This window comes from Triticum urartu, chromosome 7A, assembly GCF_056163025.1.
Source record: "Triticum urartu cultivar PI428250 chromosome 7A, HENAU_Tu73, whole genome shotgun sequence".
NCBI lineage: Eukaryota > Viridiplantae > Streptophyta > Magnoliopsida > Poales > Poaceae > Triticum > Triticum urartu.
Genome location: NC_141879.1, coordinates 83,838,616 through 83,865,228, shown reverse-complemented (window position 1 = coordinate 83,865,228; position 26,613 = coordinate 83,838,616). Strand labels below are relative to the sequence as shown.

Genomic DNA, 26,613 nt, shown 5'->3' with positions numbered 1-26,613 from the left:
TGCCTAAATGACATCATGACTTACTTTGTAAAGCTTAGCTACTAAGCCACGCCTCCTCTACTGCTTAGGAAATTACTACTGCCGACATGCAGCTACTACTACCTTCTATCACTTCATAGCTAAGTAATAACTACTACTGCCGTTGCATGCAAGTTGTGCCGCTACATGCATGCTGATGACCATCCGAAGACCAGGTTGACCCAACAATCTCCTCCTCAACCTTGTCGAAGGAGCTTGTTTCCATGATCCCGATCTTCTCGCATGGTTCCTGGAACCAAACTCGACCAAGTGTCTTCTTTGGGATGTCTGCCTTCTCGTGGTTTGGGTAGCCCGTACGCCGTGCTCGTCCTTCTTGATCGCGCAGTACTGCGATCGTCCCGCAAGCTCGTCGAGAATATCCCCCTAGGCGTCGGAACCTGTGTGGAGTGCCAACATTGTTGTCGGCATCGAACAAGTCTGACCGCGCTGTTGGCGGGAACATGAACTGCCCAGAAACCACCTCGCTCGTAGGCGTCAGTGTTGCTGGAGTCGTAGTTCCTGACATCACACTGCCCAGGAACTCCCTTCCTGGGGTCGACGTGTCAGACGTCATGATACCCGGGAACTCCCTTCCCGGGGATGACTTGTCGGACATCGCACTACCCGGTGTGGCTTCTCCCAAGGTAGTGGATTCCTTGTCGCTCTTCCCATCAGACTTGCTTGTCGGGTCTCCCCTAATAGTTGTGAGTCGTGCCTCCCGCACGGACTCGATGGACCCCGAGCGCATTGGGGTCGCGGCATAGCTGACCAGAGAGTGTTGTGCCTCCTGCATGGACTTAATGGTCGCCATAGTCTCGGTCGAGGCCTTGCCGCCCCATGTCTGTCTCTCATTGCCTCCCAGTTGAGGCTTGTCGAAGAGTGCCGTGTCACCCACACGGGCTTGCAGAACCCCGAGAACCTGGTTGTCGGGGTGTGGTCGACCTGAGAGTGTCGTGCCTCTTGCATGGGCTCACTGGTTGCCAGCATCATGGTCGGGACATGTCCCACTAGATGCGTCGTTGCCGTGCCTCCTGACACGGGCTTGTCTGGTCCCAAGGATGTCGGGTACGCCTTTGTCGTGCCAACTTGCACGTGCTTGACCAGCGTCGCAGGGGACGTGGTTGCCGGGGCGTGGCTCCCCCACACCCGGGTCTTCATCTCCTCCCAATCGTAGTCTCCCGAGAACATTGTTGTCGGGGAGAGCGCTCCCGATGTCGGGAGGGGATTACTTGAAGAGCTCCATGCCTCCCGCACGGACTTAACGGTTGTCGGCACCATGGTCGCCGGAGGTGCTACACCCTCCTGCACGGCTTCGATGCTTGTCGGGACCATGGTCACCGGAGGCGCTGCGCCCTCCTGCATGGTCTCGACGCAAGCCATCATCATTGCTGGCCCACCGTCCTCTTCAGCCTCGACGAGGTTTGCCGCAGCCACGGCATCCTCGTCATCCATCCTCTTGCGGCACTCACGGGCCCAGTGGCCCTTGATGCTGCAATATCGGCACTTGTCCCGGTCGTCGTTGCCGGCACCTCATCCGGCTCCGCCCTGGGTGCGACCGCCGCCTCTGTCGGTGCCGCCTCCACTGCTCTGGGCACCGCCACCACGTCCTTAACGCTTCCTCGCCTCCCACTTCTTCGAGAATAGGAGTTGTTCGCCGCCGAAGCTCTCGCGGCCGTCATCAAAGCGGTCCTCGATCACCCGCAACCGGCCCGTGAGCTCCTCAATGGAGAGCTCACTCAGGTCAAGCAAGGTCTCGATGGAGACCGCTACCTGAGCGAAGCGAGGTGGCACGACGAAGAGAAATTTCCGCACGACTCTCGCATCGTCCATGGTGTCGCCGAGCGCTCGGAGTTGTGACGCAACGCTGGAGATCCACATGGCGAAGTTGTCGACGAGCTCGCCCTCCTTGAAGGCGATGTTCTCGAAGTCCGCCCGCAGCTTTTGCGCGTTCGGCTCGCGCACGCGGTTGCTGCCGAGGCGCTGGGTACGGATGGCTTCCCACGCCTCCTTGGCGCTTGCCTTCGCCGCGAGCATGCCGTGCATCTCCAGCGGCGTGGCGCGCATGAGGGCCGCCACGGCTTTCCTGTCCTCCTTTCTCTCGACCAGGTCGTCCTCCATGGGAGCCTAGAGGCTCGCCGCATGAAGGTTGCACTCCATGATCAACGCCCACTCGCTGTAGTTTGAGCGCGTGAGCATTGGGAAGGTGATGGGCACGCTACCGCTGATTGCGGTCTCGCGCACGATCTCCCTAACCACGACCTCACCGCGATGGCCGCGCCTGGACCGGCTGTGCCCTCGCCGCTCCTCCAGAGCCGGCGACTGGGAGCCGTCCTGTGATGGCCGCGACTGGGAACCACCCGAGATGGTGCGCTGCTGCACTCCTTTTGCACCGGCCATGGCTACTGCAACCTGAGGCTCTGATGCCAATTGTTAGCCCGAACTACTCGCTAGCACTCGAGTATACTGATAAATGACCGGTGAAAGAGCAATGTGATGGTACGCTCAGGCTCTCTAGGCTAGTACACACACACACACCAGCGAAGCATGCACCGATGGAGCTACACTTGAGAAAAGATACTACTTGAATTGACCGGAGTGGAATGATCTTACATCGATGGAGTAGTGCTCCTTTTATAGGGGATTACAAACCGACTATAGAACGCATGTGCTAACGTCCAGTGCCTAAATGACATCATGACTTACTTCGTAAAGCTTAGCTACTAAGCCACGCCTCCTCTACTGCTTAGGAAATTACTACTGCCGACATGCAGCTACTACTACCTTCTATCACTTCATAGCTAAGTAATAACTACTACTGCCATTGCATGCAAGTTGTGCCGCTACATGCATGCTGATGACCATCCGAAGACCAGGTTGACCCAACAATCTCCTCCTCAACCTTGTCGAAGGAGCTTGTTTCCATGATCCCGATCTTCTCGCATGGTTCCTGGAACCAAACTCGACCAAGTGTCTTCTTTGGGATGTCTGCCTTCTTGTGGTTTGGGTAGCCCGTACGCCGTGCTCGTCCTTCCTGATCGCGCAGTGCTGCGATCGTCTCGCAGGCTCGTCGAGAATATCCCCCTAGGCGTCGGAACCTGTGTGGAGTGCCAACATTGTTGTCGGCATCGAACAAGTCTGATCGCGCTGTTGGCGGGAACATGAACTGCCCAGAAACCACCTTGCTCGTAGGCGTCAGTGTTGCTGGAGTCGTAGTTCCTGACATCACACTGCCCAGGAACTCCCTTCCTGGGGTCGACGTGTCAGACGTCATGATACCCGGGAACTCCCTTCCCGGGGATGACTTGTCGGACATCGCACTACCCGGTGTGGCTTCTCCCAAGGTAGTGGATTCCTTGTCGCTCTTCCCATCAGACTTGCTTGTCGGGTCTCCCCTAATAGTTGTGAGTCGTGCCTCCAGAACGGACTCGATGGACCCCGAGCGCATTGGGGTCACGGCATAGCTGACCAGAGAGTGTTGTGCCTCCTTCATGGATTTAATGGTCGCCATAGTCTCGGTCGAGGCCTTGCCGCCCCATGTCTGTCTCTCATTGCCTCCCAGTTGAGGCTTGTCGAAGAGTGCCGTGTCACCCACACGGGCTTGCAGAACCCCGAGAACCTGGTTGTCGGGGTGTGGTCGACCTGAGAGTGTCATGCCTCTTGCATGGGCTCACTGGTTGCCAACATCATGGTCGGGACGTGGCCCACTAGATGCGTCGTTGCCGTGCCTCCTGACACGGGCTTGTCTGGTCCCAAGGATGTCGGGTACGCCTTTGTCGTGCCAACTTGCACGTGCTTGACCAGCGTCGCAGGGGACGTGGTTGCCGGGGCGTGGCTCCCCCACACCCGGGTCTTCATCTCCTCCCAATCGTAGTCTCCCGAGAACATTGTTGTCAGGAAGAGCGCTCCCGATGTCGGGAGGGGATTACTTGAAGAGCTCCATGCCTCCCGCACGGACTTAACGGTTGTCGGCACCGTGGTCGCCGGAGGTGCTACACCCTCCTGCACGGCTTCGATGCTTGTCGGGACCATGGTCACCGGAGGCGCTGCGCCCTCCTGCATGGTCTCGACGCAAGCCATCATCATTGCTGGCCCACCGTCCTCTTCAGCCTCGACGAGGTTCGCCGCAGCCGCGGCATCCTCGTCAGCCATCCTCTTGCGGCACTCACGGGCCCAGTGGCCCTTGATGCTGCAATATCGGCACTTGTCTTGGTCGTCGTTGCCGACACCTCATCCGGCTCCGCCCTGGGTGCGACTGCCGCCTCTGTCGGTGCCGCCTCCACTGCTCTGGGCACCGCCACCACGTCCTTAACGCTTCCTCGCCTCCCACTTCTTCGAGAATAGGAGTTGGTCGCCGCCGAAGCTCTCGCGGCCGTCGTCAAAGCGGTCCTCGATCACCCGCAATCGGCCCATGAGCTCCTCGATGGAGAGCTCACTCAGGTCAAGCAAGGTCTAGATGGAGACCGCTACCTGAGCGAAGCGAGGTGGCACGACGCGGAGAAATTTCCGCACGACTCTCGCATCGTCCATGGTGTCGCCGAGCGCTCGGAGTTGTGACGCAACGCTGGAGATCCACATGGCGAAGTTGTCGACGAGCTCGCCCTCCTTGAAGGCGATGTTCTCGAAGTCCGCCCGCAGCTTTTGCGCGTTCGGCTCGCGCACGCGGTTGCTGCCGAGGCGCTGGGTACGGATGGCTTCCCACGCCTCCTTGGCGCTTGCCTTCGCCGCGAGCATGCCGTGCATCTCCGGCGGCGTGGCGCGCATGAGGGCTGCCACGGCTTTCCTGTCCTCCTTTCTCTCGACCAGGTCGTCCTCCATGGGAGCTCAGAGGCTCGCCGCATGAAGGTTGCACTCCATGATCAACGCCCACTTGCTATAGTTTGAGCGCGTGAGCATCGGGAAGGTGATGGGCACACTACCGCTGATTGCGGTCTCGCGCCTCATCTCCCTAACCACGACCTCACCGCGATAGCCGCGCCTGGACCGGCTGCGCCCTCGCCGCTCCTCCGGAGCCGGCGACTGGGAGCCGTCCTGTGATGGCTGCGACTGGGAACTACCCGAGATGGTGCGCTGCTGCACTCCTTTTGCACCGGCCATGGCTACTGCAACCTGAGGCTCTGATGCCAATTGTTAGCCAGAACTACTCGCTAGCACTCGAGTATACTGATAAATGACCGGTGAAAGAGCAAAGTGATGGTACGCTCAGGCTCTCTAGGCTAGTACGCACACACACACCAGCGAAGCATGCACCGATGGAGCTACACTTGAGAAAAGATACTATATGAATTGATCGGAGTGGAATGATCTTACATCGATGGAGTAGTGCTCCTTTTATAGGGGATTACAAACCGACTATAGAACGCATGTGCTAACGTCCAGTGCCTAAATGACATCATGACTTACTTTGTAAAGCTTAGCTACTAAGCCACGCCTCCTCTACTGCTCAGGAAATTACAACTGCCGACATGCAGCTACTACTACCTTCTATCACTTCATAGCTAAGTAATAACTACTACTGCCATTGCATGCAAGTTGTGCCGCTACATGCATGCTGAAGACCATCCGAAGACCAGGTTGACCCAACAATCTCCTCCTCAACCTTGTCGAAGGAGCTTGTTTCCATGATCCCGATCTTCTCGCATGGTGCCTGGAACCAAACTCGACCAAGTGTCTTCTTTGGGATGTCTGCCTTCTCGTGGTTTGGGTAGCCCGTACGCCGTGATCGTCCTTCTTGAACGCGCAGTGCTGCGATCGTCCCGCAGGCTCGTCGAGAATATCCCCCTAGGCGTCGGAACCTGTGTGGAGTGCCAACATTGTTGTCGGCATCGAACAAGTCTGACCGCGCTGTTGGCGGGAACATGAACTGCCCAGAAACCACCTCGCTCGTAGGCGTCAGTGTTGCTAGAGTCGTAGTTCCTGACATCACACTGCCCAGGAACTCCCTTCCGGGGGTCGATGTGTCAGACGTCATGATACCCGGGAACTCCCTTCCCGGGGATGACTTGTCGGACAACGCACTACCCGGTGTGGCTTCTCCCAAGGTAGTGGATTCCTTATCGCTCTTCCCATCAGACTTGCTTGTCGGGTCTCCCCTAATAGTTGTGAGTCGTGCCTCCTGCACGGACTCGATGGACCCCGAGCGCATTGGGGTCGCGGCATAGCTGACCAGAGAGTGTTGTGCCTCCTGCATGGACTTAATGGTCGCCATAGTCTCGGTCGAGGCCTTGCCGCCCCATGTTTGTCTCTCATTGCCTCCATGTTGAGGCTTGTCGAAGAGTGCCGTGTCACCCACACGGGCTTGCAGAACCCCGAGAACCTGGTTGTCGGGGTGTGGTCGACCTGAGAGTGTCGTGCCTCTTGCATGGGCTCACTGGTTGCCAGCATCATGGTCGGGACGTGGCCCACTAGATGCGTCGTTGCCGTGCCTCCTGACACGGGCTTGTCTGGTCCCAAGGATGTCGGGTACGCCTTTGTCATGCCAACTTGCACGTGCTTGACCAGCGTCGCAGGGGACGTGGTTGCCGGGGCGTGGCTCCCCCACACCCGGGTCTTCATCTCCTCCCAATCATAGTCTCCCGAGAACATTGTTGTCGGGGAGAGCGCTCCCGATGTCGGGAGGGGATTACTTGAAGAGCTCCATGCCTCCCGCACGGACTTAACGGTTGTCGGCACCGTGGTCGCCGGAGGTGCTACACCCTCCTGCACGGCTTCGATGCTTGTCGGGACCATGGTCACCGGAGGCGCTGCGCCCTCCTGCATGGTCTCGACGCAAGCCATCATCATTGCTGGCCCACCGTCCTCTTCAGCCTCGACGAGGTTCGCTGCAGCCGCGACATCCTCGTCAGCCATCCTCTTGCGGCACTCACGGGCCCAGTGGCCCTTGATGCTGCAATATCGGCACTTGTCCCGGTCGTCGTTGCCGGCACCTCATCCGGCTCCGCCCTGGGTGCGACCGCCGCCTCCGTCGGTGCCGCCTCCACTGCTCTGGGCACCGCCACCACGTCCTTAACGCTTCCTCGCCTCCCACTTCTTTGAGAATAGGAGTTGTCCGCCGCCGAAGCTCTCGCGGCCGTCGTCAAAGCGGTCCTCGATCACCCGCAACCGGCCCGTGAGCTCCTCGATGGAGAGCTCACTCAGGTCAAGCAAGGTCTCGATGGAGACCGCTACCTGAGCGAAGCAAGGTGGCACGACGCGGAGAAATTTTCGCACGACTCTCGCATCATCCATGGTGTCGCCGAGCGCTCGGAGTTGTGACGCAACGCTGGAGATCCACATGGCGAAGTTGTCGACGAGCTCGCCCTCCTTGAAGGCGATGTTCTCGAAGTCCGCCCGCAGCTTTTGCGCGTTCGGCTCGCACACGCGGTTGCTGCCGAGGCGCTGGGTACGGATGGCTTCCCACGCCTCCTTGGCGCTTGCCTTCGCCGCGAGCATGCCGTGCATCTCCGGCGGCGTGGCGCGCATGAGGGCCGCCACGGCTTTCCTGTCCTCCTTTCTCTCGACCAGGTCGTCCTCCATGGGAGCTCAGAGGCTCGCCGCATGAAGGTTGCACTCCATGATCAACGCCCACTTGCTGTAGTTTGAGCGCGTGAGCATCGGGAAGGTGATGGGCACGCTACCGCTGATTGCGGTCTCGCGCCTCATCTCCCTAACCATGACCTCACCGTGATGGTCGCGCCTGGACCGGCTGCGCCCTCGCCGCTCCTCCGGAGCCGGCGACTGGGAGGCGTCCTGTGATGGCCGCGACTGGGAACCACCCGAGATGGTGCGCTGCTGCACTCCTTTTGCACCGGCCATGGCTACTGCAACCTGAGGCTCTGGTGCCAATTGTTAGCCAGAACTACTCGCTAGCACTCGAGTATACTGATAAATGACCGGTGAAAGAGCAAAGTGATGGTACGCTCAGGCTCTCTAGGCTAGTACGCACACACACACCAGCGAAGCATGCACCGATGGAGCTACACTTGAGAAAAGATACTACTTGAATTGATCGGAGTGGAATGATCTTACATCGATGGAGTAGTGCTCCTTTTATAGGGGTTACAAACCGACTATAGAACGCATGTGCTAACATCCAGTGCCTAAATGACATCATGACTTACTTTGTAAAGCTTAGCTACTAAGCCATGCCTCCTCTACTGCTCAGGAAATTACTACTGCCGACATGCAGCTACTACTACCTTCTATCACTTATAGCTAAGTAATAACTACTACTGCCGTTGCATGCAAGCTGTGCCGCTACATGCATGCTGAAGACCATCCGAAGACCAGGTTGACCCAACATGTAGCTGGTGGGTTAGTGGCCGGGTTATGTGGTGCATGCGTGCGTGAGTTAGTGGTGTGTGTGGCCACTGGCGACTGGCCTGTGTGCATTGGTGTACTATGTAAAGTGTACTCGGCTGTGCGGCCAAGTGACAGGGGCCAGAGCAAAATGTAGCCGCGCGTAGCGCTGTGAGTTCGTGTGGTTCGTGGAACTCGAGTGGTGTAGTCCGTGTGCTAGCTTGTTGTATAAGTGTGGTGTGGCTCGAGTTGTTGCTTGAGGAAAAGGCCGTTGTTGCGGCAGGCGTACGTGCGCCGGAAAAACACCACCGTGTCCCGTCTCTTCTCTTTCTTCTACCTTCGCTTGTGTGAGTGAGAGAAAGAGCGAGAGGGAGTTGGGCACCGGCGCAAAGAGCAAGCTAGGGCTCGTCGCCAACAATGGAATGCACGACCTCGACGACGGAGATGCAGCAGTTGCCGTCGTATTTGAATGTGCGGATAACATGGAGCAGCTCGGCTGGTCGAAGAGGGTGGTCGCGCCGCGTAGCTTGGCGACATGTTGGCGCTCCCCATCTCATAGGACCCGACCCGATGAGATGGGCCGGGCTTGATGCACGGACTATGGCGGCGTGCAGGGGTGTTTCAAGCCGTGGATAGCGCAATCCTATTCTACAAGCTGCTCCAGGCCCTCGAGGCGGCGGTTGGCTTGGTGATATGGCGGACCAACTCGTCGGGTAAGGAGACCCTCAGCGAGAGGAGTGCGGGGCATAGCCCTATAGCGGACAGCCCATACAAAGATGACGCTCACAAGGCAATTTACTACAAGGTGCTTATGCTGCTCACCGATGGCTTCATCGGGGGTGGATTTTGGGTTGTACAAGTACAATTAACAATAGCAGTATGATTCCCTGTCCATCCCACGTGACTCGCCTTCCTCCTCTCCTCATCTACATACACTATTTTCTCCAAATTGCAATCGCTGCCTTTACGTTGATCTAACCGGCGGTGAGTTTGTTCTCTACAAATCAAGCCTCCTGGATCCTACCCTAATTAATTCGTGATACACATGGTCTGATATTATAAACAAGACGGAGAAGCCTCCTCTCCAACACACAATCTATCTGTACTGGAGGCTTTTCAAGATTTAAAAGACAAGTTACAGTTGCCATTCTTCATGGAAATCATAGTACTTGGATCATAGGCTATCTGGATCACCAGAAATAACAAATCTTTGAAGGCATTGGTCCTTCATTCCAGAGATGGAAGCAAATCTACTTAAGAGGAGCTTAGGTGGCTCAGATATATAATGAAGCAGAAGCATGCCCCACCCTTTAATGCATAGTTGGATGCTTTGATGTAATTAATTTTCCTTTTTTTAGTTTTGCAGCTCTTGTTTTTTTGGGTTGAGCTGTTTTTCTTGTTTTAGTCTTAGTTTTAGTTCCTTAGAGCATCTCCAATAGCCATGCTAATAAGCGCCGCGCCGCACATTTTCCCTTTTTAGCATGGGCGCAATCCGTAGAGGAGTTCCAGCGGTCACGCAATAACCGCGCGCGCGGCATATAGTCTATCCGAATCGCCATCGCGCGCTGTGTATTTGGGGCGCCCGCTTCCGCGCCCGGCACACACGAGCGCTCGCACCGCACTCTCTCCGCCGTGCCACCTTCGCCCCGTACACGCCGGCGCCGGCGAATTGACCTGATGGACGCCCATGCCGGCACCCCCTCACTCCTTCCTACAGCCACGACCCCTCCACCGCCGCTGCCGCCGCAAACCCTAGCGCGAGGAGCTTTGGCCTCGCCTCCGCCGGAGCTCCTCCGAGCATCGGCCTCGCGCGCGGCCTCTTCATGCCACCGCGGGTGACTTCGACGGCGGGTGGCGTCGTGCTAGCGCCCGTCGTGAAGGCACGTGCCCCCCCCCTCCTCGAAGCTCCCAAATGCAACGCGGCCGAAGAAGGGCAAGGCATCCACGAAGAAGAACAAGGTGGCGGACGGCTCCGGCACCTCGAAGGAGTCGAGGAAGAAGCTTGCAGGGCGTGTGACGGGCGCGGCGGCTACCTAAGCGCCAGCGAGCTCACTTGTTGAGCCGGCAGCCGACGCGCACAATTTGTTCGAGGGAATGCCCCAAAGGTAGAAAATTTCCCCAACTTTTTGTTGTTGTTATTTTCTAAATGCATACATATAGATAGCTTATTTGCATTGTTCTATATACTTTGTACTCTCAACGATGATGCATACATGTCAACTATGGGTGTTGGCTCCAACAATTCCCATTGGTCTGAAACCAATGACATGCATTTCGATGACCATGAGTTCGAGGTGGACGAGGATGGTGAGGGCATTGTCGACGCACCGAAAGGAAGAGCAGGGAATTACACCAACGTTGAAGACATCTTACTATGCAATACTTGGTTGCAAGTGTCGAGGGATCCAACTGTTGGAGGTGATCAAAGTAGAGATGCTTATTGGCTTCAGATGAAGGAATACTTTGATGTTCGCAACGGGAGTGGAACTGACCGCTCCGATCGATCTCTTCGCTCCCGGTGGTCGACAATAAACAAGGATTGTCAAAAGTGGGCGGCCGCACAAAAGGCGGTTGACAAGTTGAACCCAAGTGGCACTAATGAGGACGATAGAGTAAGTGCCATTTCATCCATGTTCATCATGCTTGTTGTTGGTGTTTGAGTGCTAACTTATTTTGTTTTCATGTAGTACAATATTGCACAAAACTTGTTCAAAGGAGAGGAGAAGAGGACCAAGAAGGGAAAGATCAAGAAAGGAAGGCCATTTACCTTGCCTCATTGCTATGACTTATTGAAGGATGATGAGAAATGGAATAAGTGTGATGATATAGATGATTTGGATTTGAGCAATAAACGCAAGCGAACAATTGAGTTGGATGATGATGAAGAGGAGGAGGCATTAAGTGATGATGGCAAGAGAAGCCCCACACTCAACTCGGTTTCATACTCGAAGCCAAAACGACTGGATGGAAGCAAGAAAGACGTAAAAGAAAAGAAGAAGAGAAAAGGAGATGAAGAGCTCAAAATGCTATGGAAGCTATTGTGAAGGCAAGAAAAGAAGCCAACGAGATGAGGAAAATGGCAAGGAACCAAGATGCCGCGGCCGAGGAGAGGAGGGTGGTGGCCGAGGAAAGGAAGGTGGCTTTGGAGGAGAGGAAGGTGAGCATGGAGGAGCGATCTAGATTGTTGGATTGGGAGAAGCACTTGTTCTTCTTGGACACATCTATCCTCAATGAGGCACAAAAGGAGTATGTCAATCTTGCCCGTGAAGAAGTCTTGATCCAAAAAAGTGTTGGGTTTCGTAGTAATTTCAAAAAAATTCCTACGCACACGCAAGATCATGGTGATGCATAGCAATGAGAGGGGGAGAGTGTGATCTACGTACTCTTGTAGATCGACAACGGAAGCGTTAACTTGGTTGATGTAGTCGTACGTCTTCACGGCCCGACCGATCAAGCACCGAAACAACGGCACCTCCGAGTTCTAGCACACGTTCAGCTCGATGACGATCCCCGGACTCCGATCCAGCAAAGTGTCGGGGAAGAGTTCTGTCAGCACGACGGCGTGGTGACGATCTTGATGTACTACTGTCGCAGGGCTTCGCCTAAGCACCGCTACAATATTATCGAGGACTATGGTGGAAGGGGGCACCGCACACGGCTAAGAATATGATCACGTGGATCAACTTGTGTCTAGGGGTGCCCCCTGCCCCCGTATATAAAGGAGCAAGGGGGAGGAGGCCGGCCGGCCCCTATGGCGCGCCAAGGAGGATTCCTCCTCCTAGTAGGAGTAGGACTCCTACTAGGAGGGGGAAAGAAGTGGGGAGGGAGAAGGAAAGGGGGCGCCGCCCCCCCTCTCCTAGTCCAATTCGGACCAGGGGGAGGAGGCGCGCGGCCCACCTTTGGCTGCCCCTCTCTCTCTCCACTAAAGCCCATATGGCCCATTACTTCTCCCGGGGGGTTCCGGTAACCCTCCGGCTCTCCGGTTTTCTCCGAAATCACCCGGAACACTTCCGCTGTCCGAATATAGCCGTCCAATATATCAATCTTTATGTCTCGACCATTTCGAGACTCCTCGTCATGTCCGTGATCACATCCGGGACTCCGAACAACCTTCGGTACATCAAAATGCATAAACTCATAATATAACTGTCATCGTAACCTTAAGCGTGCGGACCCTACGGGTTCGAGAACAATGTAGACATGACCGAGACACGTCTCCACTCAATAACCAATAACGGAACCTGGATGCTCATATTGGCTCCTACATATTCTACGAAGATCTTTTATCGGTCAGACTGCATAACAACATACGTTGTTCCCTTTGTCATCGGTATGTTACTTGCCCGAGATTCGATCGTCGGTATCCTATACCTAGTTCAATCTCGTTACCGGCAAGTCTCTTTACTCGTTCTGTAATACATCATTCCGCAACTAACTCATTAGTTGCATTGCTTGCAAGGCTTAAGTGATGTGCATTACCGAGAGGGCCCAGAGATACCTCTCCGACAATCGGAGTGACAAATCCTAATCTCAAAATACGCCAACTCAACATGTACCTTTGGAGACACCTGTAGAGCTCCTTTATAATCATTTAGTTACTTGTGACGCTTGGTAGCACACAAAGTGTTCCTCTGGCAAACGGGAGTTGCATAATCTCATAGTCATAGGAACATGTATAAGTCATGAAGAAAGCAATAGCAACATACTAAACGATCGGGTGCTAAGCTAATGGAATGGGTCATGTCAATCAGATCATTCAACTAATGATGTGATCCCGTTAATCAAATAACAACTCTTTGTCCATGGTTAGGAAACATAACCGTCTTTGATCAACAGGCTAGTCAAGTAGAGGCATACTAGTGACACTCTGTTTGTCTATGTACTCACACATGTACTATGTTTCCAGTTAATACAATTCTAGCATGAATAATAAACATTTATCATCATATAAGGAAATAAATAATAACTTTATTATTGCCTCTAGGGCATATTTCCTTCAGTCTCCCAGTTGCACTAGAGTCAATAATCTAGATCACATCACCATGTGATTAACATCGATAGTTCACATTATCATGTGATTAACACCCATAGTTCACATCGCCATGTGACCAACACCCAAAGGGTTTACTAGATTCAGTAATCTAGTTCACATCGCTATGTGATTAATACCCAAAGAGTACTAAGGTGTGATCATGTTTTGCTTGTGAGATAATTTTAGTCAACGGTTCTGCCACATTCAGATCCATATGCATTTTGCAAATTTCTATGTCAACAATACTCTGCTCGGAGCTACTCTAGCTAATTGCTCCCACTTTCAATATGTATCTAGATTGAGACTTAGAGTCATCTAGATTAGTGTCAAAACTTGCATCGACGTAACCCTTTACGACGAACCTTTTTGTCACCTCCATAATCGAGAAACATATCCTTATTTCACTAATGATAATTTTGACCGCTGTCCAGTGATCTACTCCTAGATCACTATTGTACTCCCTTGCTAAAATCAGTGTAGGGTATACAATAGATCTGGTACACAGCATGGCATACTTTATAGAACCTATGGCCAAGGCATAGGGAATGACTTTCATTCTCTTTCTATCTTCTGCCGTGGTCGGGTTTTGAGTCTTACTCAATTTCACACCTTGTAACACAGGCAAGAACTCTTTCTTTGACCGTTCCATTTTGAACTACTTCAAAATCTTGTCAAGGTATGTACTCATTGAAAAAACTTATCAAGCGTCTTGATCTATCTCTATAGATCTTGATACTCAATATGTAAGCAGCTTCACCGAGGTCTTTCTTTGAAAAACTCCTTTCAAACACTCCTTTATGCTTTGCAGAATAATTCTACATTATTTCCGATCAACATTATGTCATTCACATATACTTATCAGAAATGCTGTAGTGCTCCCACTCACTTTCTAGTAAATACAGGCTTTACCGCAAGTCTGTATAAAACTATATGCTTTGATCAACTTATCAAAGCGTATATTCCGACTCCGAGATGCTTGCACCAGTCCATAGATGGATCGCTGGAGCTTGCATATTTTGTTAGCACCTTTAGGATTGACAAAACCTTCTGGTTGCATCATATACAACTCTTCTTTAATAAATCCATTAAGGAATGCAGTTTTGTTTATCCATTTGCCAGATTTCATAAAATGCGGCAATTGCTAACATGATTCGGACAAACTTAAGCATAGATACGAGTGAGAAACTCTCATCGTAGTCAACACTTTGAACTTTGTCAAAAACCTTTTTCAACAAGTCTAGCTTTGTAGATAGTAACACTACTATCAACGTCCGTCTTCCTCTTAAAGATCCATTTATTGCCGATCATCGTGCAAATCCATCAAAGTCCATACTTTGTTCTCATACATGGATCATATCTCAGATTTTATGGCCTCAAACCATTTCGCGGAATCTGGGCTCACCATCGCTTCTTCATAGTTCGTAGGTTCGTCATGGTCAAGTAGCATGACCTCCAGAACAGGATTACCGTACCACTCTGGTGCGGATCTCACTCTGGTTTACCTACGAGATTCGGTAGTAACTTGATCTGAAGTTACATGATCATCATCATTAGCTTCCTCACTAATTGGTGTAGTAGTTACAGGAACAGATTTCTGTGATGAACTACTTTCCAATAAGGGAGAAGGTAAAATTACCTTATCAAGTTCTACTTTCCTCCCACTCACTTCTTTCGAGAGAACCTCCTTCTCTAGAAATGATCCATTCTTAGCAACGAATGTCTTGCCTTTGGATCTGTGATAGAAGGTGTACCCAACAGTAACTTTTTGGGTATCCTATGAAGTCACACTTTTCCGATTTGGGTTTGAGCTTATCAGGATGAAACTTTTTCACATAAGCATTGCAACCCCAAACTTTAAGAAACGACAACTTTGGTTTCTTGCCAAACCACAGTTCATACGGTGTCGTCTCAACAGATTTAGATGGTGCCCTTTTAACGTGAATGCAGCTGTCTCTAATGCATAACCCCAAAACGATAGTGGTAGATCGGTAAGAGACATCATAGATTGCACTATATCCAATAAAGTACGGTTATGACATTCGGACACACCATTATGATGTGGTGTTCCATGTGGCATGAGTTTGTGAAACTATTCCACATTGTTTTAATTGAAGACCAAACTCGTAACTCAAATATTTGTCTCCGCGATCAGATCGTAGAAACTTTATTTTCTTGTCACGATGTTTTCCACTTTACTCTGAAATTCTTTGAACTTTTCAAATGTTTCAGACTTATGTTTCATCAAGTAGATATACCCATATCTGCTCAAATCATTTGTGAAGTTCAGAAAATAACGATACTTGTCGTGAGCCTTAACACTCATCGGACCGCATACATCAGTATGTATTATTTCCAATAAGTCAGTTGCTCGCTCCGGAGAACGGAGTCTTAGTCATCTTGCCCATGAGGCATGGTTCGCAAGCATCAAGTGATTCATAATCAAGTGATTCCAAAATCCCATCAGCATGGAGTTTCTTCATGCGCTTTACACCAATATGACCTAAACGGCAGTGCTACAAATAAGTTGCACTATCATTATTAACTTTGCATCTTTTGGTTTCAAATTTATGATTATGTGTATCACTACGATCGAGATCCAATGAACTATTTTCATTGGGTGTGTAACCATATAAGGTTTTATTCATGTAAACAGAACAACAATTTATTCTCTTACTTAAATGAATAACCGTATTACAATAAACATGATCAAATCATATTCATGCTCAACGCAAACACCAAATAACACTTATTCAGGTTCAACACTAATCCCGAAAGTATAGGGAGTGTGCGATGATGATCATATCAATCTTGGAACCACTTCCAACACACATCGTCACTTCACCCTTAACTAGTCTCTGTTTATTCTGCAACTGCCGTTTCGAATTACTAATCTTAGCAACTGAACTAGTATCAAATACTAAGGGGTTGCTATAAACACTAGTAAAGTAACATCAATAACATGTATATCAAATATACTTATGTTCACTTTGCCATCCTTCTTATCCGCCAATCACTTGGGGTAGTTCCGCTTCCAGTGACCAGTCCCTTTGCAGTAGAAGCACTTAGTCTCAGGCTTAGGACCAGACTTGGGCTTCTTCACTTGAGCAGCAACTTGCTTGCTGTTCTTCTTGAAGTTCCCCTTCTTCCCTCTGCCCTTTTCTTGAAACTAGTGGTCTTGTCTACCATCAACACTTGATGTTTTTCTCGATTTCTACCTTCGTCAATTTCCGCATTACGAAGAGCTTGGAATCGTTTCCGTTATCCCTTGCATATCATAGTTCATCACGAAGTTCTACTAACTTGGTGATGGTGACTAGAGAATTCTGTCAATCACTATTTTATCTAGAAGATTAACTCCCACTTGATTCAAGCGATTGTAGTACTCAGACAATCTGGGCACATGCTCACTAGTTGAGCGATTCTCCTCCATCTTTTAGCTATAGAACTTGTTGGAGACTTCATATCTCTCAATTCGGGTATTTGCTTGAAATATTAACTTCAACTCCTGGAACATCTCATATGCTCCATGACATTCAAAACGTCTTTGAAGTCCCGATTCTAACCCATTAAGCATGGTGCACTAAACTATCAAGTAGTCATCATATTGAGCTAGCCAAACGTTCATAACGTCTGCATCTGCTCCTGCAATAGGTCCGTCACCTAGCGGTGCATCAAGGACATAATTCTTCTGTGCAGCAATGAGGATAAACCTCAGATCACGGATCCAATCCGCATCATTGCTACTAACATCTTTCAACACAATTTTCTCTAGGAACATATCAAAATAAACATAGGGAAGCAACAACGCGAGCTATTGATCTACAACATAATTTGCAAAATACTACCAGGACTAAGTTCATGATAAATTTAAGTTCAATTAATCATATTACTTAAGAACTCCCACTTAGATAGACATCCCTCTAATCCTCTAAGTGATTACGTGATCCAAATCAACTAAACCATGTCCGATCATCACGTGAGATGGAGTAGTTTCATTGGTGAACATCGCTATGTTGATCATATCTGCTATATGATTCACGCTCGACCTTTCGGCCTCCGTGTTCCGAGGCCATATCTGTATATGCTTGGCTCGTCAAGTATAACCTGAGTATTCCGCGTGTGCAACTGTTTTGCACCCGTTGTATTTGAACGTAGAGCCTATCACACCCGATCATCACGTGGTGTCTCAGCATGAAGAACTTTCGCAACGGTGCATACTCAAGGAGAACACTTCTTGATAATTTAGTGAGAGATCATCTTATAATGCTACCGTCAATCAAAGCAATATAAGATGCATAAAAGATAAACAACACATGCAATCAATATAAGTGATATGATATGGCCATCATCATCTTGTGCTTGTGATCTCCATCTCCGAAGCACCGTCATGATCACCATCATCACCGGCGCGACACCTTGATCTCCATTGTAGCATCGTTGTCGTCTCGCCAATCTTATGCTTCCACGACTATCGCTACCGCTTAGTGATAAAGTAAAGCATTACAGCGCGATTGCATTGCATACAATAAAGCGACAACCATATGGCTCATGCCAGTTGCCGATAACTCGGTTACAAAACATGATCATCTCATACAATAAAATTTAGCATCATGTCTTGACCATATCACATCACAACATGCCCTGCAAAAACAAGTTAGACGTCCTCTACTTTGTTGTTGCATGTTTTACGTGGCTGCTATGGACTTAAGCAAGAACCAATCTTACCTACGCATCAAAACCACAATGATAGTTTGTCAAGTTGGTGTTGTTTTAACCTTCACAAGGACCGGGCGTAGCCACACTCGGTTCAACTAAAGTTGGAGAAACTGTCACCCGCAAGCCACCTATGTGCAAAGCACGTCGGGAGAACCGGTCTCGCGTAAGCGTACGCGTAATGTCGGTCCGGGCCGCTTCGTCCAACAATACCGCCGAACCAAAGTATGACATGCTGGTAAGCAGTATGACTTATATCGCCCACAACTCACTTGTGTTCTACTCGTGCATATAACATCAACATATAAAACCTAGGCTCGGATGCCACTGTTGGGTTTCATAGTAATTTCAAAAAAATTCCTACGCACACGCAAGATCATGGTGATGCATAGCAACGAGAGGGGGAGAGTGTGATCTACGTACCCTTGTAGATCGACAATGGAAGCGTTAACTTGGTTGATGTAGTCGTACGTCTTCACGGCCCGACCGATCAAGCACCGAAACTACGGCACCTTCGAGTTCTAGCACACGTTCAGCTCGATGACGATCCCCGGACTCCGATCCAGCAAAGTGTCGGGGAAGAGTTCCGTCAGCATGACGGCGTGGTGACGATCTTGATGTACTAGTGTCGCAGGGCTTCGCCTAAGCACCGCTACAATATTATCGAGGACTATGGTGGAAGGGGCCACCGCACACGGCTAAGAATATGATCACGTGGATCAACTTGTGTCTAGGGGTGCCCCCTGCCCCCGTATATAAAGGAGCAAGGGGGAGGAGGCCGGCCGGCCCCTGTGCCGCGCCAAGGAGGAGTCCTCCTCCTAGTAGGAGTAGGACTCCTACTAGGAGGGGGAAAGAAGTGGGGAGGGAGAAGGAAAGGGGGGCGCCCCCCCCCCCTCTCCTAGTCCAATTCGGACCAGGGGGGAGGAGGCGCGCGGCCCACCTTTGGCTGCCCCTCTCTCTCTCCACTAAAGCCCATATGGCCCATTACTTCTCCCGGGGGGGTTCCGGTAACCCTCCGGCTCTCTGGTTTTCTCCAAAATCACCCGGAACACTTCCGGTGTCCGAATATAGCCGTCCAATATATCAATCTTTATGTCTCGACCATTTCGAGACTCCTCATCATGTCCGTGATCACACCCGGGACTCCGAACAACCTTCGGTACATCAAAATGCATAAACTCATAATATAACTGTCATCGTAACCTTAAGCGTGCGGACCCTATGGGTTCGAGAACAATGTAGACATGACCAAGTCACGTCTCCGGTCAGTAACCAATAGCGGAACCTGGATGCTCATATTGGCTCCTACATATTCTACGAAGATCTTTTATCGGTCAGACCGCATAACAACATACGTTGTTCCCTTTGTCATCGGTATGTTACTTGCCCGAGATTCGATCGTCGGTATCCTATACCTAGTTCAATCTCGTTACCGGCAAGTCTCTTTACTCGTTCTGTAATACATCATCCCGCAACTAACTCATTAGTTTCAATGCTTGCAAGGCTTAAGTGATGTGCATTACCGAGAGGGCCCAGAGATACCTCTCCGACAATCGGAGTGACAAATCCTAATCTCGAAATACGCCAACTCAACATGTACCTTTGGAGACACCTGTAGAGCTCCTTTATAATCACCCAGTTACGTTGTGATGTTTGGTAGCACACAAAGTGTTCCTCTGGCAAACGGGAGTTGCATAATCTCATAGTCATAGGAACATGTATAAGTCATGAAGAAAGCAATAGCAACATACTAAACGATCGGGTGCTAAGCTAATGGAATGGGTCATGTCAATCAGATCATTCAACTAATGATGTGATCCCGTTAATCAAATAACAACTCTTTGTCCATGGTTAGGAAACATAACCATCTTTGATCAACAGGCTAGTCAAGTAGAGGCATACTAGTGACACTCTGTTTGTCTATGTATTCACACATGTACTATGTTTCCAGTTAATACAATTCTAGCATGAATAATAAACATTTATCATGATATAAGGAAATAAATAATAACTTTATTATTGCCTCTAGGGCATATTTCCTTCAAAAAGAGCCATGATCCGTGCCATGGGTGGCAGTGGCCTTGGCGCCATGGGTGGCGGTGGCCTTGGCGGCATGGGTGGCTTCGGAGCTATCACGGGTGGCATGGGTGCCATGGGTGGCTTTGGAGCTACCATGGAGACCATGAAAGGCATGGGTGGCTTTGGAGCACCTCCGGACGCCATGGCCGGCATGGGAGGCATGAGTTTTGCGTCTCTCATGGGAGGCATGGGTGCACCTCCGGCCGCCATTGGCGGAATGTCTTCCGGGGTGCCTCACACACCTTCCCATGAAGATGCCATTGAAGATCTTGCCAACACCGTCCGAGCTTCACGTGATGCGGCGCGCGACAATGATGAGGAGGAGGAAGAATCATCTTCGAAGGAGTCGGATGAATCGGAGGAAGATGAGGACGAAGACAAGGACGAGGCTTGATTGTTGATGTACCTTTCGTTTGTGTCATGAACTTGGTTTGCATTTTGAACTTGGTTGGATGATCTTGTGGGCATGAATTTGAACTTGTGGGCATGCACTTTTATTCATCAACTTGTTTGTCTGAAATTATTATGCCATGTTCATTGCATTTTGAATGTTTGAAATTCATTTTTTGTCCAAAATGGAACATCTGACATGCGCCAGCGAGTCGCGCACGCTGTATTTTTACACGCTGCATTTTAGCGCGGCTGCTGGAGCCAGCGCTGCCCGTCGCGCCAAACCAGGCGATGGGCGCGCTGCAAAGTAGTTCTTAACGCGCCGCGCGTTGGGCGGCTGTTGGAGATGCTCTTAGAGCTCCCCTCAAGCTCTACCTTGTTAATTGTCCTTGAGACTCTCTGTTATTTTAATAAAATTAAGTAGTGGGGTGTTTTACCCTATTGTACATAGTCGGAAAAAAAAGCCTCTTCTCCCTAGCGTTGACGCTAGACTCTTACACATTTGATGCTATTGGTGAACACTAGCAAAAATGCCCGTGCATGGCGACGGAAGAAAATGTAACCAATCGAGTTCCCTAACATAGGCTAAAAAATAGTACTTAATTTATGATCTATATCAATTATTTTGACAAAAAAATAATTGTGCTTTCAACCATATCCAAAATAATTGTGCTTTAGCAAATATATGCAGTTCGGACTGCGGTTTTTGTAGTTCATTCTCACCTCCATGCCAAAATCAAATAAAAAGAAATAAAAATGGTTCGGGATGGACCCAGCTCGGCTCACGCAGGGAGAAATGGAAATCGTGTGGAGCTCATGCAGGAGACGGATGATGGATGAAGCTTTCTAGCATATGGACGAAAATACGTACCAAAATTTTGAGAGAAGAAATGTTATATGTACTATTACTCCGTCTCATAATATAAGATGTTTTAGCTTGCAAAACGATCTTATATTATGGGACGGAGAGAGTAGTAAACATGCCCGTGAGTTGCAATGAAAAAAAAATACAAGCTTAGAAACCTGTAAAAGCTTGAATATAATGGGTAGTCAGTTGGATGCATACGATATTGCATTAACATGAGCATATAGCATCATTATCACCAAGATAGTTCATCAGATGTTCAAACTAAAAAACTTCTGTTAAAATAAAAATAAATTATAACCATAGTGGGCAGGAGAAGTCTTGCTGTCTCATGTCATCAAGTTTGTCAAAATTAGTAGTACTACATACTATTTTTGTTGTAAAATTTCTGTTGAAGATTTGAAGCAATAATAAAGCTTGATGGAGGAGCTCAAGTTAGCCCATCATAATTTACTTCAGTACACTGTGCACTCGCAATAGATGATCTAGGTTTATAAAGTTTGCATGTAACATCAACGTTTGGGATATGGTATTAGAGATAATATATGTATACAGATCATCTGAGGCAGGGAATCAGAAGATATTAAGTTATTTGGTAGCTTCATGCACGGCGAGCGCTCTTTCACACAATGCCTGGTCATCCGTCTCCTTGAAGCGGGGCCACCGTGAACACCGCCTTGGTTTGGCCATCGCGATTAGCTTCCGCTTGGCTCGGAAGGCTGATTTCTTATATTAGGGCATCTACAATGCAGACGCTTAAAACGGGCGCTAGGGTGATTTTCCTGGCCGTTTTGTTCGATTCCTAGCCGAGTCCAGGATTTTGGCTTGCGTCGGCGCAATTCCTGTCTTCGGGCGCTTGCCCTCTTTTTTTCCGCATGCAACGAAGTAGGTGGCAGCGGGCGCTAACTTGACAGCCAGAATTAGCATGGAGATCTCAACGGAATCAACACAAACTACAACCGCTACTTTTTTTTGCTGCGTTGGGGAGAGCTAGCGCTTGGGTACGTCTTTTGAATTGTGAGGCGTCTATATATTACTAGGAGCGTTGGAGGCAGGGACTCTTAAACGAGCGCTACACGAAAAAACAATTACTTTTAATTGCTTAAGCGCCTCAACAAGGCGTTTAACGTTGAAGATGCCCTTACGCACCTTGTCCAGGATCATCGCCAGTCTCACGCATCACATGCATCTGCATCTTTATCGACATGCACTCGCATAATTTCCGTCTTGGTTTCCTTGGGATAAACGGACTGACACCTCATGCTCTCCTTTCTGTCTTTTTAGGTGACTTTCTGATTTTCAAGCGCCCCCGCAAACATATAAAAGCTGCTAGAATTTCCTAGCTCCAGTCAGCGAGGTGGGACTATTTTATATGTGCAAACGGCCCTATTCTAACTCCAGTCAGCTGGTCTAGTTGTGGTTTGGGACTCCGAATAAGGTCTCGAGTTAGAGTCTGATCAGGAGCAACTATTTTTTGATTGATTTTTGAAAGGCCCAAAAAAGAAATTGCACCCATGGCTCTGTGCGCGAGCTTGGGCTGAGGCCGAGCCGTTTGGGGCGCAGTAGAGCAGGCTGCAGTGCGCAGCAATAGAAGGCCCAAGAGAGAGGGTAGTTCAATACATGACAGAGGGAGACGGACGAACGAAAAAAATAATATGACCAGCGATGTGAGACTGTTTATTTTAAAAAAAAAGGACACATAGTTCCAACCAAAGTTTGTGGTAGCTCGGTTGGTTATGCCCCGAGGGAGAAAAAGTGGAGGTTGTGCGTTCATGCTTTGCAGATGCAAATACTTTTTCCGGTCAAACCCTATTTTATATAAAATAAAAAGGTAGATAAATCTCATCCATCAATCTTTGTAAATAATACAAAATTAACGGATATAAAAAGGTGACATATGAAGAACTATGAAAGCTACCGTCCTTTATTATTAGGTAAAGATAAAGACTGGATGATGAATTTTAGTGCGAGACTCGATTAGTACGTGCGCCCAACCTTCAGCGATGTAACTCGATAGACTAGTCCTGCTAGCTTTGGCAGAGAACCAATGACAATGGCGAGGGACACGGCCAGCTGCTTCCGTCCACCTCAATAGGCCAACAAATCAGAATATTCATACACACATATTAGGGTATGTAATCTGTCGTGCACAATCTAATGTACAATATGAATTTTAGACCTACAATATCAACACAGGCACGTCCATACTGGTTTATATGTATGCATGAGGGTGTCATTATTTTGTTTGTTTGAAGGTCCTTTGTGCATGTTTCTAGCTGTGGTTTGTTCTTGTGTTTTGCCGCGTACGTGTGTGTGGTTCGCTTTGTATCCTTCAGTGAGTTGCCTATATTCCTTTCCCACGTAAATTTATTGTTGTTTTGTTTTGAAACTCAATACTACTACCTCCGTCTGCATTTATTAGTCCTGCTTGTATTTTGTGAAAACTTTGACCTTTGATTTAATTATAAAAAGATAAGTTATATACCAAAAAAATAGTATCATTGAAAGCCTCTTTCAAATATGAATCCAACAATATAAGTTTTATGACCTACTATTTATATTTTGTTAGTTAAATTTATAATCAAAGTGGGGCACAAAATACAAAGTGGACCAATAAATCGAGACGGAGATAGTACTTTATCAATGTATACAACATATATAGCCAACTGGAGTTTCCTCCTAGCAAAGCATGGACATTCACAACACAGCCACAATTAGCGAGGGAGAGAAGGAGAAGACGCGGCGACATGGGTGGATTGGCACGTCAAAATAAAGAACGTGGGCTGGTGTGAAGAGGCTCTTGAACCATAAACATTTATCAACCAGCTATACTTGTCCATGTACGGGTTGCCTGTGCTCTCCAGCGGGTACTCATCAATGCAGTCTACCTATGCACCTTTTCCCGCCATATCGCGATTCACATCCCACATGCAACTGTTGCACATGAAGCCAGGTCCGAAGGTCACCATGAGCACCCTTCGTCTCATAATGTAAAATATTTTTTGACATTAGTGTGGTGTCAAAAAATGTCTTATATCAAAAAACGTGTTACATTATGAGAGAAGGGAGTACAAAATATATTTCACCAATGTTCAATACGCGAACAAGAACAAGTTGCGACCGACACCACGCTAGTTTACCGGTATTTGTACCCCCAATACACTCTGGCAGAGAGAAGTTATCCACTGTTCATGCTTTTATTTTTCGGATTATGCTATGCGGCGTCCACGAGTATTAGAACAGCATGGAGTCGTCATCAGTGTCGTTAATCCAGCTGTATTTGTCCAGGGACGTGTTGGCTGTGCTCTCCATTGGGTATTTGTCAATGGAGTCGGCCCACGCACCCTTGTCCGCCAGATTGCGATTCACATCCCACATGCAAGTGTTGCACTTGAAGCCCGACCCGAAGGTCACCATGAGCATCCTGTCTCCTCTCTTGAGCCTCCCCTTGGCCTCCATGTACGCAAGCACGTACCAGACGCTGCTGGTCGACGTGTTTCCCCAGCGGTGCAGCGTCATCCTCGATGGCTCCACGTCTGTCTCCTTGAGCCCGAAGTTCTTCTTCACGGCGTCGATGACCGCAATCCCGCCTGAGTGGAGGCAGAAATGGTCGACCCCGGTCTTTAAGTTGACATTGATCTTCACTCGCTGGCGGCGCAGCATTTTCTGCCACGTAAAGCTGGCGGCAAGCCGGAGGAGCTCCCTAGCAGGGAGGACGTAAGGGACGAGGCGTTTCAGGTTGGCGGCGAACGCTCGGACGGCAGCCTTTGGGAGGGTCTTGTTGATGCTGAACCCGGTTATGTTGTCTGCGTCCTCGCGCTGAAAGATGGCGGAGTACGCATCGTCGTTGGCGGCCACGTTGGCACGCACGAGGCGACGTAGCTTCATCTTCGCGCGTCCACCCAGCGCGGGGTCGCTGGTAAGCAGCGCCGCTGCCCCGCCGCAGCGGAAAAGGCATAGTCCCAGCATCATGGACCTGTCCGTGCCCTGGTAGTTTCCAGGCGAGAGCACCTCCGTCGACAGCACCAGCGCAAGCACGGGGCGCGGCGACCGTGCCCGCATGACGTTCTGGACGATATCCAAAGAGACGAGCGTGGCGCTGCAGCCCATGCCGGAGACATTGTACGCGGCAACGTCCTCGCGCATTCCGTAGTGGTGCCCGATCCGCGAGGCAAGGCAAGGCTCCGGGTTGAACATGTTGACGTTGACCACGAGCACGTCCACGTCACGGGGGCCGAATCGGGTATTGGCGAAGAGACCGGCGACGGCGTCGATGATGAAGGCGTCCATCTCGTCGAGCGCGTCCTGATGGGTGAGGCACTTCTCGCGGCCGGCCAAGGGACCAAAGGGGAGGTAGGTCTGCTCACCCAGACCGGCGCGAGACGTTAGGCGGAAGAGGTAGCGTAACTCAGGGGCGCCGAGCCGCTTGTTACGCTCGGCCAGTGCGACCCCCATATCCGTCGTCACCTTGCGGTCGTCTGGTGGTTTGTAGCAGACGTAATCGAGGAGGTAGCACTGTGAACACCGGCGACGGGAGGCGGCCGTCCAGGCCAGATAGGTCAAGGCAATGGCCATGGCCGCCAGCAGGACGGGGATTACGAGGAGCTCCATATCAGCTGGATGATGATGCACACCTTAATTTGGCTCCTGAGAACCGATTGAGTGGCCTACATATACTGTGAAGTTGCGAGCGACCAGGCAGCAGCCAAGGGAAGCTGGATGTTCTTGGAGTGCACTAACTGTTCTCTTGCTAACTACTAACTGATATTATGCTTTCTTGTACGAAAGGATGACACTGTGCCAATGAGACCACCGATGTCGACCCATGGGATTGGCTAGTTTGGTCCACAAGCATCTGTGTAATCTTGTACGTGAGAGACATCTATAAAGATACTAAGCTCCCACGATTTGAAGCACTCCGGTGCATCGGGGTTTGTGGGGTCGTTGTGGGACCCGCATGTAAGGTTGTCTGTTGCTTAGTTTTATTTTCCCTCCTCTCTTTATTTTCTTATACATGTTTTAATTATGAGTGCTTATTAAAATTTGCAAACATTAAAAATAAAATAAAATAATAATTTATATTTTTAGCTTCATTAATATTTATTACATTCATGAGTATTTTGAAGTTCACAGGTATTTTTAAAGTTTCCGAATATTTTTAAAATCTGAAACTTGTTTAATTTGCAAATGTTTTTTAATTCATGAATATATTTTAAACTCATAAACATTTTCTACAATTCAT

At 49.6% G+C, this 26,613-nt stretch overlaps 1 protein-coding gene and 4 pseudogenes across 1 annotated transcript; 1 reads left to right on the top strand and 4 right to left on the bottom strand.

Annotated features, from left to right (window-relative positions):
- Window positions 1-384: 384 nt before the first annotated feature.
- LOC147958053 (uncharacterized) lies at window positions 385-2,501 on the bottom strand (annotated as a pseudogene).
- Window positions 2,502-3,666: 1,165 nt separating this feature from the next.
- LOC147958052 (uncharacterized) lies at window positions 3,667-5,283 on the bottom strand (annotated as a pseudogene).
- Window positions 5,284-5,527: 244 nt separating this feature from the next.
- On the bottom strand, window positions 5,528-8,046 carry LOC147958051 (uncharacterized; annotated as a pseudogene).
- Window positions 8,047-11,320: 3,274 nt separating this feature from the next.
- On the top strand, window positions 11,321-20,510 carry LOC147958050 (uncharacterized). The gene is made up of 2 exons (XM_087531933.1): window positions 11,321-11,581; window positions 20,067-20,510. The coding sequence occupies exons 1-2, from the start codon at window positions 11,321-11,323 to the stop codon at window positions 20,508-20,510; spliced, it is 705 nt and encodes a 234-aa protein (XP_087388059.1).
- Window positions 20,511-24,392: 3,882 nt separating this feature from the next.
- LOC125530896 (3-ketoacyl-CoA synthase 12 pseudogene) lies at window positions 24,393-26,010 on the bottom strand (annotated as a pseudogene).
- Between the last annotated feature and the right edge of the window lie 603 nt (window positions 26,011-26,613).

Bases quoted from the DNA above. Each gene is read 5' to 3' on its own strand.
- LOC147958050 (XM_087531933.1), top strand. From the start codon at position 11,321: ATGGAAGCTATTGTGAAGGCAAGAAAAGAAGCCAACGAGATGAGGAAA. The intron at 11,582-20,066 runs GTTGGGTTTCGT...TATTGCCTCTAG, and splicing joins AAGTCTTGATCCAAAAAAGT to GGCATATTTCCTTCAAAAAG.